Below are 22,362 nucleotides of genomic sequence, written 5' to 3'. Positions count from 1 at the left end.
ATTCACTGACTCAGTAATACTGACTGGGACAGGACACAGTATTTAATACACTGACTCAGTAATACTGACTGGGATAGGGACACAGTATTTAATACACTGACTCAGTAATACAGACTGGGACAGGGATACACTATTTAATTCACTAACTCATTCATACAGACTGGGACAGGGACATGGTATTTAATTCACTGACACAGGATTACGAACAGGGACAGGGACATAGTATTGAATTGATTGACAGAGTAATACTGACTTGGACATGGACACAGTATTTAATTCACTGACTCAGTAATACTCACTGGGATAGGACACAGTATTTAATTCACTGACTCAGTAATACTGACTGGGACATGGACACAGCATTTAATTCACTGACTCAGTAATACTCACTGCGATTAGGACACAGTATTTAATTCACTGACTCAGTAATACTAACTGGGACAGGACATAGTAGTTAATTCACTGAATCAGTAATACTAACTGGGACAGGACATAGTAGTTAATTCACTGACTCTGTAATACTGTCTGGAACAGGGAACCAGTATTTAATTCACTCACTCAGTAATACTGACTGAGACTGGGGCACAATATTTAACTCACTGACTCAGTAATACTGACTGGGGCAGAAACACAGTATTTAATGCACTGACTCAGTAATTCCGACTGGGTCAGAGACAAAGTATTTATTTCACTGACTCAGTAATACTGACTGGGACAGGAACATTGTATTCAAATCACTGAATCGGTAACACTGACTGGAACATGGACAAAGTTTAAAATTCACTGACTCAGTAATACTGACAGGGACAGGGACACAGTATTTAATACACTGACTCAGTAATACTGACTGGGGCAGAGGCACAGTATTGAAATCACTGACTCAGTAATAATGACACGGGCAGGGGTACAGGAGTTAATTCATTGACTCAGTACTACAAACTGGGACACAGACACAAATTATACTTCACTGACTTCATAATACTGACTGGGACAGGGACACAGTATTTAATTCTCTGACTCAGTAATACTGACTGGGGCAGAGACACACTATGTAACTCACTGACTCAGTAATGCTGAGTGGGTCAGGTACACAATAATTAATGCACTGATTCAGTAATACTGCCTAGAACATGGACACAGTGTTTAATTCACTGACTCAGTCATACTGACTAGGACTGGGACACAGTATTTAACTCACTGACTCAGTTATAGTGACTAGGACAGGGACACAGTATTTAATACACTGACTCAGTAATACTGACTGGGCTAGGGATACACTATTTAATTCACTAACTCATTCATACAGACTGGGACAGGGACATGGTATTTAATTCACTGACACAGGATTACGAACAGGGACAGGGACATAATATTGAATTAATTGACAGAGTAATACTGACTTGGACATGGACACAGCATTTAATTCACTGACTCAGTAATACTGACTGGGACAGGACACAGTATTTAATTCACTGACTCAGTAATACTCACTGGGATAGGGCACAGTATTTAATTCACTGAATCAGTAATACTAACTGGGACAGGACATAGTAGTTAATTCACTGACTCTGTAATACTGTCTGGAACAGGGAACCAGTATTTAATTCACTGACTCAGTAATACTGACTGGGACAGAGACACAGTATTTAATTCACTGACTCAGTTATAGTGACTGGGGCACAGTCACAGTATTTAATACACTGACTCAGTAGTACTGTGTGGGGCAGAGACACAGTATTTAATTCACTGACTCAGTTATACTGACTGGGGCAGAGACACAGTATTGAATTCACTGACTCAGTAATACAGACTGGTACAGGAACATCGTATTCAAATCATTGAACATAGAACATAGAAAATAGGAAAATACAGCGCAGTACCCTTGATATTGCGCCGACCGAAGCCTACCTAACCTACGCTAGCCCAATAACCTCCATATACTTGTCCAATGCCCGCTTAAATGACCATAAAGAGAGAGAGTCCACCACTGATATTGGCAGGTCATTCCATGGACTCACAACCCGCTGAGTAAAAAATCTACCCCTAACATCTGTCCTATACCTACCACCCCTTAATTTAAAGCTGTGTCCCCTAGTAACAGCTGACTCCGTACACGGAAAAACGTTCTCACTGTCAACCCTGTCTAAACCCCTAATTATCTTGTACACCTCTATCAAATCTCCCCTAAACCTTCTTTTCTCCAATGAGAAAAGTCCCAAGTGCCTCAGCCTTTCCTCATACGATCTTCCTACCATACCAGGCAACATCCTGGTAAACCTCCTCTGCACCCGTTCCAGTGCCTCCACATCCTTCTTATAATATGGCGACCCAAACTGCACACAATACTCCAGATGAGGCTGCACCAGAGTCTTATACAACTGCAACATGACCTCAGGACTCTGGAACTCAATTCCTCTACCAATAAAAGCCAGTACGCCTTATGCCTTCTTCACAGCACTATTTACCTGGGTGGCAACTTTCAGAGATCTGTGTACATGGACACCAAGATCCCTCTGCTCATCCACACTACCAAGTAGCCTACCATTAGCCCAGTAATCCATCTTCTTGTTATTCCTACCAAAGTGAATGACTTCACACTTAGCTACATTGAATTCCATTTGCCACCTTTCTGCCCAGCTCTGCAACTTATCTATATTGCGCTGTAACCTGCCACATTCTTCTTCGCTGTCCACAACTCCACCGAACAGGGACAGGGACATAATATTGAATTGATTGACAGAGTAATACTGACTTGGACATGGACACAGCATTTAATTCACTGACTCAGTAATACTGACTGGGACAGGGACAGAGTATTTAACTCACTAACTCAGTAATACAGACTGGGGCAGGGACACAGTATTTAATACACTGACTCAGTAATACTGACTGGGACAGGGACACAGTATTTAATACACTGACTCAGTAATACAGACTGGGGCAGGGACACAGTATTTAATACACTGACTCAGTAATACTGACTGGGACAGGGACACAGTATTTAATACACTGACTCAGTAATACCTGACTGGGACATGGACACAGCATTTAATTCACTGACTCAGTACTACTGACTGGGACAGGACACAGTATTTAATTCACTGACTCAGTAATAGTGACTGGGACAGGGGCACAGTATTTAACTCACTAACTCATTCATACAGACAGGGACAGGGACATGGTATTTAATTCACTGGCACAGCAGTACGAACAGGGACAGGGACATGGTATTGAATTGATTGACAGAGTAATACTGACTTGGACATGGACACAGCATTTAATTCACTGACTCAGTAATACTGACTGGGACAGGAGCACTGTATTTCATACACTGACTCAGTAATACTGACTGGGACATGGACACAGCATTTAATTCACTGACTCAGTTATACTGACTGGGACAGGAGCACTGTATTTAATTCACTGACTCAGTAATACTCACTGGGATAGGGACACAGTATTTAATTCACTGACTCAGTAATACTGACTGGGACATGGACACAGCATTTAATTCACTGACTCAGTAATACTGACTGGGACAGGACACAGTATTTAATTCACTGACTCAGTTATACTGACTGGGACATGGACACAATATTTAAATCACTGATTCAGTACTACAAACGTGGACATGGACACAAATTATACTTCACTGAATCAGTAATACAGACTGGAACAGGGGCGCAGTATTTAATTCCCTGACTCATTCATGCAAACTTGGACAGAGACATTGTATTTAATTCACTAATTCAGTAATACACACTGGGACAGAAACACAGTGTTTAATTCACTGACTCAGTAATACCTGACTGGGGCAGAGACACAGTATTTAATTCACTGACTCAGTAATACTGATTTGGACGTGGATGCAATATTTAACTCAATAACTTAGTAATACTGACTGGGACAGGGACGCAGTATATAATACACTGAGTCAGTAATACTGACTGGGACAGGGACACAGTATTTAATACACTGACTCAGTAATACTGACTGGGACATGGACACACAATGTAACTCACTGACTCAGTAATGCTGAGTGGGACAGGTACACAATAATTAATGCACTGATTCAGTAATACTGCCGGGAACATGGACACAGTGTTTAATTCACTGACTCAGTAGTACTGACTGGGGCAGAGGCACAGTATTTAATACACTGACTCAGTAATACTGACTGGGACAGGGACACAGTATTTAACTCACTAACTCAGTAATACTGACTGGGTCAGGGGCACAGTATTTAACTCACTAACTCATTCATACAGACAGGGACAGGGACATGGTATTTAATTCACTGACACAGCAGTACGAACAGGGACAGGGACATGGTATTGAATTGATTGACAGAGTAATACTGACTCGGACATGGACACAGCATTTAATTCACTGACTCAGTAATACTGACTGGGACAGGACACAGTATTTAATACACTGACTCAGTAATACTGACTGGGATAGGGACACAGTATTTAATACACTGACTCAGTAATACAGACTGGGACAGGGATACACTATTTAATTCACTAACTCATTCATACAGACTGGGACAGGGACATGGTATTTAATTCACTGACACAGGATTACGAACAGGGACAGGGACATAGTATTGAATTGATTGACAGAGTAATACTGACTTGGACATGGACACAGTATTTAATTCACTGACTCAGTAATACTCACTGGGATAGGACACAGTATTTAATTCACTGACTCAGTAATACTGACTGGGACATGGACACAGCATTTAATTCACTGACTCAGTAATACTCACTGCGATTAGGACACAGTATTTAATTCACTGACTCAGTAATACTAACTGGGACAGGACATAGTAGTTAATTCACTGAATCAGTAATACTAACTGGGACAGGACATAGTAGTTAATTCACTGACTCTGTAATACTGTCTGGAACAGGGAACCAGTATTTAATTCACTCACTCAGTAATACTGACTGAGACTGGGGCACAGTATTTAACTCACAAACACAGTAATACTGACTGGGGCAGACACACAGTATTTAATGCACTGACTCAGTAATACTGACTGGGGCAGAGATACAGTATTTAATTCACTGACTCAGTAATACAGACTGGGGCAGAGACACAGTATTTAATTCACTGACTCAGTAATACAGACTGGGGCAGAGACACAGTATTTAATTCACTGACTCAGTAATACTGACTGAGGCAGAGACACAGTATTTAATTCACTGACTCAGTAATACAGACTGGAGCAGAGACACAGTATTTAATTCACTGACTCAGTAATACCGACTGGGTCAGAGACAAAGTATTTATTTCACTGACTCAGTAATACTGACTGGGACAGGAACATTGTATTCAAATCACTGAATCGGTAACACTGACTGGAACATGGACAAAGTTTAAAATTCACTGACTCAGTAATACTGACAGGGACAGGGACACAGTATTTAATACACTGACTCAGAAATACTGACTGGGGCAGAGGCACAGTATTGAAATCACTGACTCAGTAATAATGACACGGGCAGGGGTACAGGAGTTAATTCACTGACTCAGTACTACAAACTGGGACACAGACACAAATTATACTTCACTGACTTCAAAATACTGACTGGGACAGGGACACAGTATTTAATTAACTCACTCAGTAATACTGACTGGGACAGGGACACAGTATTTAATAAACTGACTCAGTAATACTGACTGGCGCAGAGACACACTATGTAACCCACTGACTCGGTAATGCTGAGTGGGACAGGTACACAATAATTAATGCACTGATTCAGTAATACTGCCTAGAACATGGACACAGTGTTTAATTCACTGACTCAGTCATACTGACTAGGACTGGGACACAGTATTTAACTCACTGACTCAGTTATAGTGACTAGGACAGGGACACAGTATTTAATACACTGACTCAGTAATACTGACTGGGACAGGGACACAGTATTTAATACACTGACTCAGTAATACTGACTGGGATAGGGATACACTATTTAATTCACTAACTCATTCATACAGACTGGGACAGGGACATGGTATTTAATTCACTGACACAGGATTACGAACAGGGACAGGGACATAATATTGAATTGATTGACAGAGTAATACTGACTTGGACATGGACACAGCATTTAATTCACTGACTCAGTATTACTGACTGGGACAGGACACAGTATTTAATTCACTGACTCAGTAATACTCACTGGGATAGGGCACAGTTTTTAATTCACTGAATCAGTAATACTAACTGGGACAGGACATAGTAGTTAATTCACTGACTCTGTAATACTGTCTGGAACAGGGAACCAGTATTTAATTCACTCACTCAGTAATACTGACTGAGACTGGGGCACAAAATTTAACTCACTAACTCAGTAATACTGACTGGGGCAGAAACACAGTACTGAATGCACTGACTCAGTAATACTGACTGGGGCAGAGATACAGTATTTAATTCACTGACTCAGTAATACAGACTGGGGCAGAGACACAGTATTTAATTCACTGACTCAGTAATACTGACTGAGGCAGAAACACAGTATTTAATTCACTGACTCAGTAATACTGACTGAGGCAGAGACACAGTATTTAATTCACTGACTCAGTAATACAGACTGGGGCAGAGACACAGTATTTAATGCACTGACTCAGTAATTCCGACTGGGTCAGAGACAAAGTATTTATTTCACTGACTCAGTAATACTGACTGGGACAGGAACATTGTATTCAAATCACTGAATCGGTAACACTGACTGGAACATGGACAAAGTTTAAAATTCACTGACTCAGTAATACTGACAGGGACAGGGACACAGTATTTAATACACTGACTCAGTAATACTGACTGGGGCAGAGGCACAGTATTGAAATCACTGACTCAGTAATAATGACACGGGCAGGGGTACAGGAGTTAATTCACTGACTCAGTACTACAAACTGGGACACAGACACAAATTATACTTCACTGACTTCATAATACTGACTGGGACAGGGACACAGTATTTAATTCTCTGACTCAGTAATACTGACTGGGGCAGAGACACACTATGTAACTCACTGACTCAGTAATGCTGAGTGGGTCAGGTACACAATAATTAATGCACTGATTCAGTAATACTGCCTAGAACATGGACACAGTGTTTAATTCACTGACTCAGTCATACTGACTGGGACTGGGACACAGTATTTAACTCACTGACTCAGTTATAGTGACTAGGACAGGGACACAGTATTTAATACACTGACTCAGTAATACTGACTGGGACAGGGACACAGTATTTAATACACTGACTCAGTAATACTGACTGGGATAGGGATACACTATTTAATTCACTAACTCATTCATACAGACTGGGACAGGGACATGGTATTTAATTCACTGACACAGGATTACGAACAGGGACAGGGACATAATATTGAATTAATTGACAGAGTAATACTGACTTGGACATGGACACAGCATTTAATTCACTGACTCAGTAATACTGACTGGGACAGGACAGTATTTAATTCACTGACTCAGTAATACTGACTGGGACAGGACACAGTATTTAATTCACTGACTCAGTAATACTAACTGGGACAGGACATAGTAGTTAATTCACTGAATCAGTAATACTAACTGGGACAGGACATAGTAGTTAATTCACTGACTCTGTAATACTGTCTGGAACAGGGAACCAGTATTTAATTCACTCACTCAGTAATACTGACTGAGACTGGGGCACAGTATTTAACTCACAAACACAGTAATACTGACTGGGGCAGACACACAGTATTTAATGCACTGACTCAGTAATACTGACTGGGGCAGAGATACAGTATTTAATTCACTGACTCAGTAATACAGACTGGGGCAGAGACACAGTATTTAATTCACTGACTCAGTAATACAGACTGGGGCAGAGACACAGTATTTAATTCACTGACTCAGTAATACAGACTGGGGCAGAGACACAGTATTTAATTCACTGACTCAGTAATACTGACTGAGGCAGAGACACAGTATTTAATTCACTGACTCAGTAATACAGACTGGAGCAGAGACACAGTATTTAATTCACTGACTCAGTAATACCGACTGGGTCAGAGACAAAGTATTTATTTCACTGACTCAGTAATACTGACTGGGACAGGAACATTGTATTCAAATCACTGAATCGGTAACACTGACTGGAACATGGACAAAGTTTAAAATTCACTGACTCAGTAATACTGACAGGGACAGGGACACAGTATTTAATACACTGACTCAGAAATACTGACTGGGGCAGAGGCACAGTATTGAAATCACTGACTCAGTAATAATGACACGGGCAGGGGTACAGGAGTTAATTCACTGACTCAGTACTACAAACTGGGACACAGACACAAATTATACTTCACTGACTTCAAAATACTGACTGGGACAGGGACACAGTATTTAATTAACTCACTCAGTAATACTGACTGGGACAGGGACACAGTATTTAATAAACTGACTCAGTAATACTGACTGGCGCAGAGACACACTATGTAACCCACTGACTCGGTAATGCTGAGTGGGACAGGTACACAATAATTAATGCACTGATTCAGTAATACTGCCTAGAACATGGACACAGTGTTTAATTCACTGACTCAGTCATACTGACTAGGACTGGGACACAGTATTTAACTCACTGACTCAGTTATAGTGACTAGGACAGGGACACAGTATTTAATACACTGACTCAGTAATACTGACTGGGACAGGGACACAGTATTTAATACACTGACTCAGTAATACTGACTGGGATAGGGATACACTATTTAATTCACTAACTCATTCATACAGACTGGGACAGGGACATGGTATTTAATTCACTGACACAGGATTACGAACAGGGACAGGGACATAATATTGAATTGATTGACAGAGTAATACTGACTTGGACATGGACACAGCATTTAATTCACTGACTCAGTATTACTGACTGGGACAGGACACAGTATTTAATTCACTGACTCAGTAATACTCACTGGGATAGGGCACAGTATTTAATTCACTGAATCAGTAATACTAACTGGGACAGGACATAGTAGTTAATTCACTGACTCTGTAATACTGTCTGGAACAGGGAACCAGTATTTAATTCACTCACTCAGTAATACTGACTGAGACTGGGGCACAATATTTAACTCACTGACTCAGTAATACTGACTGGGGCAGAAACACAGTATTTAATGCACTGACTCAGTAATTCCGACTGGGTCAGAGACAAAGTATTTATTTCACTGACTCAGTAATACTGACTGGGACAGGAACATTGTATTCAAATCACTGAATCGGTAACACTGACTGGAACATGGACAAAGTTTAAAATTCACTGACTCAGTAATACTGACAGGGACAGGGACACAGTATTTAATACACTGACTCAGTAATACTGACTGGGGCAGAGGCACAGTATTGAAATCACTGACTCAGTAATAATGACACGGGCAGGGGTACAGGAGTTAATTCATTGACTCAGTACTACAAACTGGGACACAGACACAAATTATACTTCACTGACTTCATAATACTGACTGGGACAGGGACACAGTATTTAATTCTCTGACTCAGTAATACTGACTGGGGCAGAGACACACTATGTAACTCACTGACTCAGTAATGCTGAGTGGGTCAGGTACACAATAATTAATGCACTGATTCAGTAATACTGCCTAGAACATGGACACAGTGTTTAATTCACTGACTCAGTCATACTGACTAGGACTGGGACACAGTATTTAACTCACTGACTCAGTTATAGTGACTAGGACAGGGACACAGTATTTAATACACTGACTCAGTAATACTGACTGGGCTAGGGATACACTATTTAATTCACTAACTCATTCATACAGACTGGGACAGGGACATGGTATTTAATTCACTGACACAGGATTACGAACAGGGACAGGGACATAATATTGAATTAATTGACAGAGTAATACTGACTTGGACATGGACACAGCATTTAATTCACTGACTCAGTAATACTGACTGGGACAGGACACAGTATTTAATTCACTGACTCAGTAATACTCACTGGGATAGGGCACAGTATTTAATTCACTGAATCAGTAATACTAACTGGGACAGGACATAGTAGTTAATTCACTGACTCTGTAATACTGTCTGGAACAGGGAACCAGTATTTAATTCACTGACTCAGTAATACTGACTGGGACAGAGACACAGTATTTAATTCACTGACTCAGTTATAGTGACTGGGGCACAGTCACAGTATTTAATACACTGACTCAGTAGTACTGTGTGGGGCAGAGACACAGTATTTAATTCACTGACTCAGTTATACTGACTGGGGCAGAGACACAGTATTGAATTCACTGACTCAGTAATACAGACTGGTACAGGAACATCGTATTCAAATCATTGAACATAGAACATAGAAAATAGGAAAATACAGCGCAGTACCCTTGATATTGCGCCGACCGAAGCCTACCTAACCTACGCTAGCCCAATAACCTCCATATACTTGTCCAATGCCCGCTTAAATGACCATAAAGAGAGAGAGTCCACCACTGATATTGGCAGGTCATTCCATGGACTCACAACCCGCTGAGTAAAAAATCTACCCCTAACATCTGTCCTATACCTACCACCCCTTAATTTAAAGCTGTGTCCCCTAGTAACAGCTGACTCCGTACACGGAAAAACGTTCTCACTGTCAACCCTGTCTAAACCCCTAATTATCTTGTACACCTCTATCAAATCTCCCCTAAACCTTCTTTTCTCCAATGAGAAAAGTCCCAAGTGCCTCAGCCTTTCCTCATACGATCTTCCTACCATACCAGGCAACATCCTGGTAAACCTCCTCTGCACCCGTTCCAGTGCCTCCACATCCTTCTTATAATATGGCGACCCAAACTGCACACAATACTCCAGATGAGGCTGCACCAGAGTCTTATACAACTGCAACATGACCTCAGGACTCTGGAACTCAATTCCTCTACCAATAAAAGCCAGTACGCCTTATGCCTTCTTCACAGCACTATTTACCTGGGTGGCAACTTTCAGAGATCTGTGTACATGGACACCAAGATCCCTCTGCTCATCCACACTACCAAGTAGCCTACCATTAGCCCAGTAATCCATCTTCTTGTTATTCCTACCAAAGTGAATGACTTCACACTTAGCTACATTGAATTCCATTTGCCACCTTTCTGCCCAGCTCTGCAACTTATCTATATTGCGCTGTAACCTGCCACATTCTTCTTCGCTGTCCACAACTCCACCGAACAGGGACAGGGACATAATATTGAATTGATTGACAGAGTAATACTGACTTGGACATGGACACAGCATTTAATTCACTGACTCAGTAATACTGACTGGGACAGGGACAGAGTATTTAACTCACTAACTCAGTAATACAGACTGGGGCAGGGACACAGTATTTAATACACTGACTCAGTAATACTGACTGGGACAGGGACACAGTATTTAATACACTGACTCAGTAATACAGACTGGGGCAGGGACACAGTATTTAATACACTGACTCAGTAATACTGACTGGGACAGGGACACAGTATTTAATACACTGACTCAGTAATACCTGACTGGGACATGGACACAGCATTTAATTCACTGACTCAGTACTACTGACTGGGACAGGACACAGTATTTAATTCACTGACTCAGTAATAGTGACTGGGACAGGGGCACAGTATTTAACTCACTAACTCATTCATACAGACAGGGACAGGGACATGGTATTTAATTCACTGGCACAGCAGTACGAACAGGGACAGGGACATGGTATTGAATTGATTGACAGAGTAATACTGACTTGGACATGGACACAGCATTTAATTCACTGACTCAGTAATACTGACTGGGACAGGAGCACTGTATTTCATACACTGACTCAGTAATACTGACTGGGACATGGACACAGCATTTAATTCACTGACTCAGTTATACTGACTGGGACAGGAGCACTGTATTTAATTCACTGACTCAGTAATACTCACTGGGATAGGGACACAGTATTTAATTCACTGACTCAGTAATACTGACTGGGACATGGACACAGCATTTAATTCACTGACTCAGTAATACTGACTGGGACAGGACACAGTATTTAATTCACTGACTCAGTTATACTGACTGGGACATGGACACAATATTTAAATCACTGATTCAGTACTACAAACGTGGACATGGACACAAATTATACTTCACTGAATCAGTAATACAGACTGGAACAGGGGCGCAGTATTTAATTCCCTGACTCATTCATGCAAACTTGGACAGAGACATTGTATTTAATTCACTAATTCAGTAATACACACTGGGACAGAAACACAGTGTTTAATTCACTGACTCAGTAATACCTGACTGGGGCAGAGACACAGTATTTAATTCACTGACTCAGTAATACTGATTTGGACGTGGATGCAATATTTAACTCAATAACTTAGTAATACTGACTGGGACAGGGACGCAGTATATAATACACTGAGTCAGTAATACTGACTGGGACAGGGACACAGTATTTAATACACTGACTCAGTAATACTGACTGGGACATGGACACACAATGTAACTCACTGACTCAGTAATGCTGAGTGGGACAGGTACACAATAATTAATGCACTGATTCAGTAATACTGCCGGGAACATGGACACAGTGTTTAATTCACTGACTCAGTAGTACTGACTGGGGCAGAGGCACAGTATTTAATACACTGACTCAGTAATACTGACTGGGACAGGGACACAGTATTTAACTCACTAACTCAGTAATACTGACTGGGTCAGGGGCACAGTATTTAACTCACTAACTCATTCATACAGACAGGGACAGGGACATGGTATTTAATTCACTGACACAGCAGTACGAACAGGGACAGGGACATGGTATTGAATTGATTGACAGAGTAATACTGACTCGGACATGGACACAGCATTTAATTCACTGACTCAGTAATACTGACTGGGACAGGACACAGTATTTAATACACTGACTCAGTAATACTGACTGGGATAGGGACACAGTATTTAATACACTGACTCAGTAATACAGACTGGGACAGGGATACACTATTTAATTCACTAACTCATTCATACAGACTGGGACAGGGACATGGTATTTAATTCACTGACACAGGATTACGAACAGGGACAGGGACATAGTATTGAATTGATTGACAGAGTAATACTGACTTGGACATGGACACAGTATTTAATTCACTGACTCAGTAATACTCACTGGGATAGGACACAGTATTTAATTCACTGACTCAGTAATACTGACTGGGACATGGACACAGCATTTAATTCACTGACTCAGTAATACTCACTGCGATTAGGACACAGTATTTAATTCACTGACTCAGTAATACTAACTGGGACAGGACATAGTAGTTAATTCACTGAATCAGTAATACTAACTGGGACAGGACATAGTAGTTAATTCACTGACTCTGTAATACTGTCTGGAACAGGGAACCAGTATTTAATTCACTCACTCAGTAATACTGACTGAGACTGGGGCACAGTATTTAACTCACAAACACAGTAATACTGACTGGGGCAGACACACAGTATTTAATGCACTGACTCAGTAATACTGACTGGGGCAGAGATACAGTATTTAATTCACTGACTCAGTAATACAGACTGGGGCAGAGACACAGTATTTAATTCACTGACTCAGTAATACAGACTGGGGCAGAGACACAGTATTTAATTCACTGACTCAGTAATACTGACTGAGGCAGAGACACAGTATTTAATTCACTGACTCAGTAATACAGACTGGAGCAGAGACACAGTATTTAATTCACTGACTCAGTAATACCGACTGGGTCAGAGACAAAGTATTTATTTCACTGACTCAGTAATACTGACTGGGACAGGAACATTGTATTCAAATCACTGAATCGGTAACACTGACTGGAACATGGACAAAGTTTAAAATTCACTGACTCAGTAATACTGACAGGGACAGGGACACAGTATTTAATACACTGACTCAGAAATACTGACTGGGGCAGAGGCACAGTATTGAAATCACTGACTCAGTAATAATGACACGGGCAGGGGTACAGGAGTTAATTCACTGACTCAGTACTACAAACTGGGACACAGACACAAATTATACTTCACTGACTTCAAAATACTGACTGGGACAGGGACACAGTATTTAATTAACTCACTCAGTAATACTGACTGGGACAGGGACACAGTATTTAATAAACTGACTCAGTAATACTGACTGGCGCAGAGACACACTATGTAACCCACTGACTCGGTAATGCTGAGTGGGACAGGTACACAATAATTAATGCACTGATTCAGTAATACTGCCTAGAACATGGACACAGTGTTTAATTCACTGACTCAGTCATACTGACTAGGACTGGGACACAGTATTTAACTCACTGACTCAGTTATAGTGACTAGGACAGGGACACAGTATTTAATACACTGACTCAGTAATACTGACTGGGACAGGGACACAGTATTTAATACACTGACTCAGTAATACTGACTGGGATAGGGATACACTATTTAATTCACTAACTCATTCATACAGACTGGGACAGGGACATGGTATTTAATTCACTGACACAGGATTACGAACAGGGACAGGGACATAATATTGAATTGATTGACAGAGTAATACTGACTTGGACATGGACACAGCATTTAATTCACTGACTCAGTATTACTGACTGGGACAGGACACAGTATTTAATTCACTGACTCAGTAATACTCACTGGGATAGGGCACAGTTTTTAATTCACTGAATCAGTAATACTAACTGGGACAGGACATAGTAGTTAATTCACTGACTCTGTAATACTGTCTGGAACAGGGAACCAGTATTTAATTCACTCACTCAGTAATACTGACTGAGACTGGGGCACAAAATTTAACTCACTAACTCAGTAATACTGACTGGGGCAGAGATACAGTATTTAATTCACTGACTCAGTAATACAGACTGGGGCAGAGACACAGTATTTAATTCACTGACTCAGTAATACTGACTGAGGCAGAAACACAGTATTTAATTCACTGACTCAGTAATACTGACTGAGGCAGAGACACAGTATTTAATTCACTGACTCAGTAATACAGACTGGGGCAGAGACACAGTATTTAATGCACTGACTCAGTAATTCCGACTGGGTCAGAGACAAAGTATTTATTTCACTGACTCAGTAATACTGACTGGGACAGGAACATTGTATTCAAATCACTGAATCGGTAACACTGACTGGAACATGGACAAAGTTTAAAATTCACTGACTCAGTAATACTGACAGGGACAGGGACACAGTATTTAATACACTGACTCAGTAATACTGACTGGGGCAGAGGCACAGTATTGAAATCACTGACTCAGTAATAATGACACGGGCAGGGGTACAGGAGTTAATTCACTGACTCAGTACTACAAACTGGGACACAGACACAAATTATACTTCACTGACTTCATAATACTGACTGGGACAGGGACACAGTATTTAATTCTCTGACTCAGTAATACTGACTGGGGCAGAGACACACTATGTAACTCACTGACTCAGTAATGCTGAGTGGGTCAGGTACACAATAATTAATGCACTGATTCAGTAATACTGCCTAGAACATGGACACAGTGTTTAATTCACTGACTCAGTCATACTGACTGGGACTGGGACACAGTATTTAACTCACTGACTCAGTTATAGTGACTAGGACAGGGACACAGTATTTAATACACTGACTCAGTAATACTGACTGGGACAGGGACACAGTATTTAATACACTGACTCAGTAATACTGACTGGGATAGGGATACACTATTTAATTCACTAACTCATTCATACAGACTGGGACAGGGACATGGTATTTAATTCACTGACACAGGATTACGAACAGGGACAGGGACATAATATTGAATTAATTGACAGAGTAATACTGACTTGGACATGGACACAGCATTTAATTCACTGACTCAGTAATACTGAGTGGGACAGGACAGTATTTAATTCACTGACTCAGTAATACTGACTGGGACAGGACACAGTATTTAATTCACTGACTCAGTAATACTAACTGGGACAGGACATAGTAGTTAATTCACTGAATCAGTAATACTAACTGGGACAGGACATAGTAGTTAATTCACTGACTCTGTAATACTGTCTGGAACAGGGAACCAGTATTTAATTCACTCACTCAGTAATACTGACTGAGACTGGGGCACAGTATTTAACTCACAAACACAGTAATACTGACTGGGGCAGACACACAGTATTTAATGCACTGACTCAGTAATACTGACTGGGGCAGAGATACAGTATTTAATTCACTGACTCAGTAATACAGACTGGGGCAGAGACACAGTATTTAATTCACTGACTCAGTAATACAGACTGGGGCAGAGACACAGTATTTAATTCACTGACTCAGTAATACAGACTGGGGCAGAGACACAGTATTTAATTCACTGACTCAGTAATACTGACTGAGGCAGAGACACAGTATTTAATTCACTGACTCAGTAATACAGACTGGAGCAGAGACACAGTATTTAATTCACTGACTCAGTAATACCGACTGGGTCAGAGACAAAGTATTTATTTCACTGACTCAGTAATACTGACTGGGACAGGAACATTGTATTCAAATCACTGAATCGGTAACACTGACTGGAACATGGACAAAGTTTAAAATTCACTGACTCAGTAATACTGACAGGGACAGGGACACAGTATTTAATACACTGACTCAGAAATACTGACTGGGGCAGAGGCACAGTATTGAAATCACTGACTCAGTAATAATGACACGGGCAGGGGTACAGGAGTTAATTCACTGACTCAGTACTACAAACTGGGACACAGACACAAATTATACTTCACTGACTTCAAAATACTGACTGGGACAGGGACACAGTATTTAATTAACTCACTCAGTAATACTGACTGGGACAGGGACACAGTATTTAATAAACTGACTCAGTAATACTGACTGGCGCAGAGACACACTATGTAACCCACTGACTCGGTAATGCTGAGTGGGACAGGTACACAATAATTAATGCACTGATTCAGTAATACTGCCTAGAACATGGACACAGTGTTTAATTCACTGACTCAGTCATACTGACTAGGACTGGGACACAGTATTTAACTCACTGACTCAGTTATAGTGACTAGGACAGGGACACAGTATTTAATACACTGACTCAGTAATACTGACTGGGACAGGGACACAGTATTTAATACACTGACTCAGTAATACTGACTGGGATAGGGATACACTATTTAATTCACTAACTCATTCATACAGACTGGGACAGGGACATGGTATTTAATTCACTGACACAGGATTACGAACAGGGACAGGGACATAATATTGAATTGATTGACAGAGTAATACTGACTTGGACATGGACACAGCATTTAATTCACTGACTCAGTATTACTGACTGGGACAGGACACAGTATTTAATTCACTGACTCAGTAATACTCACTGGGATAGGGCACAGTATTTAATTCACTGAATCAGTAATACTAACTGGGACAGGACATAGTAGTTAATTCACTGACTCTGTAATACTGTCTGGAACAGGGAACCAGTATTTAATTCACTCACTCAGTAATACTGACTGAGACTGGGGCACAATATTTAACTCACTGACTCAGTAATACTGACTGGGGCAGAAACACAGTATTTAATGCACTGACTCAGTAATTCCGACTGGGTCAGAGACAAAGTATTTATTTCACTGACTCAGTAATACTGACTGGGACAGGAACATTGTATTCAAATCACTGAATCGGTAACACTGACTGGAACATGGACAAAGTTTAAAATTCACTGACTCAGTAATACTGACAGGGACAGGGACACAGTATTTAATACACTGACTCAGTAATACTGACTGGGGCAGAGGCACAGTATTGAAATCACTGACTCAGTAATAATGACACGGGCAGGGGTACAGGAGTTAATTCATTGACTCAGTACTACAAACTGGGACACAGACACAAATTATACTTCACTGACTTCATAATACTGACTGGGACAGGGACACAGTATTTAATTCTCTGACTCAGTAATACTGACTGGGGCAGAGACACACTATGTAACTCACTGACTCAGTAATGCTGAGTGGGACAGGTACACAATAAATTAATGCACTGATTCAGTAATACTGCCTAGAACATGGACACAGTGTTTAATTCACTGACTCAGTCATACTGACTAGGACTGGGACACAGTATTTAACTCACTGACTCAGTTATAGTGACTAGGACAGGGACACAGTATTTAATACACTGACTCAGTAATACTGACTGGGACAGGGACACAGTATTTAATACACTGACTCAGTAATACTGACTGGGCTAGGGATACACTATTTAATTCACTAACTCATTCATACAGACTGGGACAGGGACATGGTATTTAATTCACTGACACAGGATTACGAACAGGGACAGGGACATAATATTGAATTGATTGACAGAGTAATACTGACTTGGACATGGACACAGCATTTAATTCACTGACTCAGTAATACTGACTGGGACAGGACACAGTATTTAATTCACTGACTCAGTAATACTCACTGGGATAGGGCACAGTATTTAATTCACTGAATCAGTAATACTAACTGGGACAGGACATAGTAGTTAATTCACTGACTCTGTAATACTGTCTGGAACAGGGAACCAGTATTTAATTCACTGACTCAGTAATACTGACTGGGACAGAGACACAGTATTTAATTCACTGACTCAGTTATAGTGACTGGGGCACAGTCACAGTATTTAATACACTGACTCAGTAGTACTGTGTGGGGCAGAGACACAGTATTTAATTCACTGACTCAGTTATACTGACTGGGGCAGAGACACAGTATTGAATTCACTGACTCAGTAATACAGACTGGTACAGGAACATCGTATTCAAATCATTGAACATAGAACATAGAAAATAGGAAAATACAGCGCAGTACCCTTGATATTGCGCCGACCGAAGCCTACCTAACCTACGCTAGCCCAATAACCTCCATATACTTGTCCAATGCCCGCTTAAATGACCATAAAGAGAGAGAGTCCACCACTGATATTGGCAGGTCATTCCATGGACTCACAACCCGCTGAGTAAAAAATCTACCCCTAACATCTGTCCTATACCTACCACCCCTTAATTTAAAGCTGTGTCCCCTAGTAACAGCTGACTCCGTACACGGAAAAACGTTCTCACTGTCAACCCTGTCTAAACCCCTAATCATCTTGTACACCTCTATCAAATCTCCCCTAAACCTTCTTTTCTCCAATGAGAAAAGTCCCAAGTGCCTCAGCCTTTCCTCATACGATCTTCCTACCATACCAGGCAACATCCTGGTAAACCTCCTCTGCACCCGTTCCAGTGCCTCCACATCCTTCTTATAATATGGCGACCCAAACTGCACACAATACTCCAGATGAGGCTGCACCAGAGTCTTATACAACTGCAACATGACCTCAGGACTCTGGAACTCAATTCCTCTACCAATAAAAGCCAGTACGCCTTATGCCTTCTTCACAGCACTATTTACCTGGGTGGCAACTTTCAGAGATCTGTGTACATGGACACCAAGATCCCTCTGCTCATCCACACTACCAAGTAGCCTACCATTAGCCCAGTAATCCATCTTCTTGTTATTCCTACCAAAGTGAATGACTTCACACTTAGCTACATTGAATTCCATTTGCCACCTTTCTGCCCAGCTCTGCAACTTATCTATATTGCGCTGTAACCTGCCACATTCTTCTTCGCTGTCCACAACTCCACCGAACAGGGACAGGGACATAATATTGAATTGATTGACAGAGTAATACTGACTTGGACATGGACACAGCATTTAATTCACTGACTCAGTAATACTGACTGGGACAGGGACAGAGTATTTAACTCACTAACTCAGTAATACAGACTGGGGCAGGGACACAGTATTTAATACACTGACTCAGTAATACTGACTGGGACAGGGACACAGTATTTAATACACTGACTCAGTAATACAGACTGGGGCAGGGACACAGTATTTAATACACTGACTCAGTAATACTGACTGGGACAGGGACACAGTATTTAATACACTGACTCAGTAATACTGACTGGGACAGGGACACAGTATTTAATACACTGACTCAGTAATACTGACTGGGACAGGGACACAGTATTTAATACACTGACTCAGTAATACAGACTGGGGCAGGGACACAGTATTTAATACACTGACTCAGTAATACAGACTGGGGCAGGGACACAGTATTTAATACACTGACTCAGTAATACAGACTGGGACAGGGACACGGTATTTAATACACTGACTCAGTAATACTGACTGGGGCAGGGACACAATATTTAACTCAAGGACTCAGTAATACCTACCGAAATATCGGTCCTGTTTATCAGTGTCGCCTCCTATCGCCACCTGCCCAGCGTTGAGGAGTTGCTGCAGACGGTGAAAGTGCTGATCGCTGACTATTCTCCCATAGTCGGCACTTTCTTTCGGTTCCTCCCCGTAGAATCTCTTCAGACACTGTTTGATGGCGGGGACGAGCTGCTCCTGAACCTCTTTACAGCAGAGCACATAGTCTGGAGAGGCACAGCACTGGCCAGTGTTAAAGAAACGGCCCCAGACCAGGCGATGAACCGTGCTCTCCAGACTAAAGCTCTGGTCGATATAACATGGATTTTTCCCTCCCAGCTCCAATGTGACAGGCGTCAAGTGTTCCGCAGCCGCTTTCATGATCAGCTTCCCGACCGTGCCGTTCCCTGGGTACAGACACAACTGAACAGTGACCTCGTACACCAGCAGTGAGTGAGGAGGGCAATTCAGACTCACTCCACTGTGCCCTGTCAGCCAGTACACATCCTCTTCCAGTCTTCAACTGGGACACTGACTCCCACGCCAACATCACCCTTATGGGCACAGGACAATACAGGATGCCACTGTCCACCACATCCCAAATCCCCATTCATACCCCAACACATGACACATCTCTGTTCACTGTCCCCACACTCCCTCAGTCTCCCTTCACTGTTCACACTCTCCCTCACTCCCCTTCACTGTCCACACACTCCCTCAGTCTCCCTTCACTGTCCCCACACTCCCTCAGCCTCCCTTCACTGTCCACACACTCCCTCAGTCCCCCTTCACTGTCCACACACTCCCTCAGTCCCCCTCCACTGTCCACACACTCCCTCAGTCTCCCTTCACTGTCTACACACTCCCTCAGTCCCCCTTCACTGTCCACACACTCCCTCAGTCTCCCTTCACTGTCCACACACTCCCTCAGCCTCCCTTCACTGTCCACTCACTCCCTCAGTCCCCCGCCACTGTCCACACACTCCCTCAGTCTCCCTTCACTGTCCACACACTCCCTCAGTCTCCCTTCACTGTCCACACACTCCCTCAGTCTCCCGTCACTGTCCACACACTCCCTCAGTCTCCCTTCACTGTCCACACACTCCCTCAGTCTCCCTTCACTGTCCACACACTCCCTCAGTCTCCCTTCACTGTTCACACACTCCCTCAGTCCCCCTTCACTGCCCACACACTCCCTCAGTCCCCCTTCACTGTCCACACACTCCCTCAGTCTCCCTACACTGCCCACACACTCCCTCAGTCCCCCTTCACTGTCCACACACTCCCTCAGTCCCCCTTCACTGCCCACACACTCCCTCAGTCTCCCTTCACTGTCCACACACTCCCTCAGTCTCCCTTCACTGTCCACACACTCCCTCAGTCTCCCTTCACTGTCCACACACTCCCTCAGTCTCCCTTCACTGTCCACACACTCCCTCAGTCCCCCTTCACTGCCCACACACTCCCTCAGCCTCCCTTCACTGTCCACACACTCCCTCAGTCCCCCTTCACTGCCCACACACTCCCTCAGTCTCCCTTCACTGTCCACACACTCCCTCAGTCTCCCTTCACTGTCCACACACTCCCTCAGTCTCCCTTCACTGTCCACACACTCCCTCAGTCCCCCTTCACTGCCCACACACTCCCTCAGCCTCCCTTCACTGTCCACACACTCCCTCAGTCCCCCTTCACTGCCCACACACTCCCTCAGTCCCCCTTCACTGTCCACACACTCCCTCAGTCTCCCTTCACTGTCTACACACTCCCTCAGTCTCCCTTCACTGTCCACACACTCCCTCAGTCCCCCTTCACTGCCCACACACTCCCTCAGCCTCCCTTCACTGTCCACACACTCCCTCAGTCCCCCTTCACTGCCCACACACTCCCTCAGTCTCCCTTCACTGTCCACACACTCCCTCAGTCTCCCTTCACTGCCCACACACTCCCTCAGCCTCCCTTCA

The 22,362-nt window shown here is 42.4% G+C and overlaps 1 protein-coding gene across 2 annotated transcripts in view; it reads right to left on the bottom strand.

The window, feature by feature from the left end:
- Positions 1-22,362, bottom strand: part of LOC140475957 (aldehyde dehydrogenase family 3 member B1-like) — a 175,387-nt gene that overhangs the window by 49,201 nt on the left and 103,824 nt on the right. For both annotated transcript variants that reach the window (XM_072567872.1, XM_072567873.1), the window contains one exon: positions 20,422-20,808. In XM_072567872.1, coding sequence (XP_072423973.1) covers positions 20,422-20,808 — 387 coding nt within the window. The remainder of the gene's footprint in view (positions 1-20,421; positions 20,809-22,362) is intronic.

Source organism: Chiloscyllium punctatum, chromosome 4, assembly GCF_047496795.1.
Source record: "Chiloscyllium punctatum isolate Juve2018m chromosome 4, sChiPun1.3, whole genome shotgun sequence".
Classification (NCBI taxonomy): domain Eukaryota; kingdom Metazoa; phylum Chordata; class Chondrichthyes; order Orectolobiformes; family Hemiscylliidae; genus Chiloscyllium; species Chiloscyllium punctatum.
Note: the sequence above shows the minus strand (reverse complement) of the source record. Positions and strands in the feature narration are given on the sequence as shown.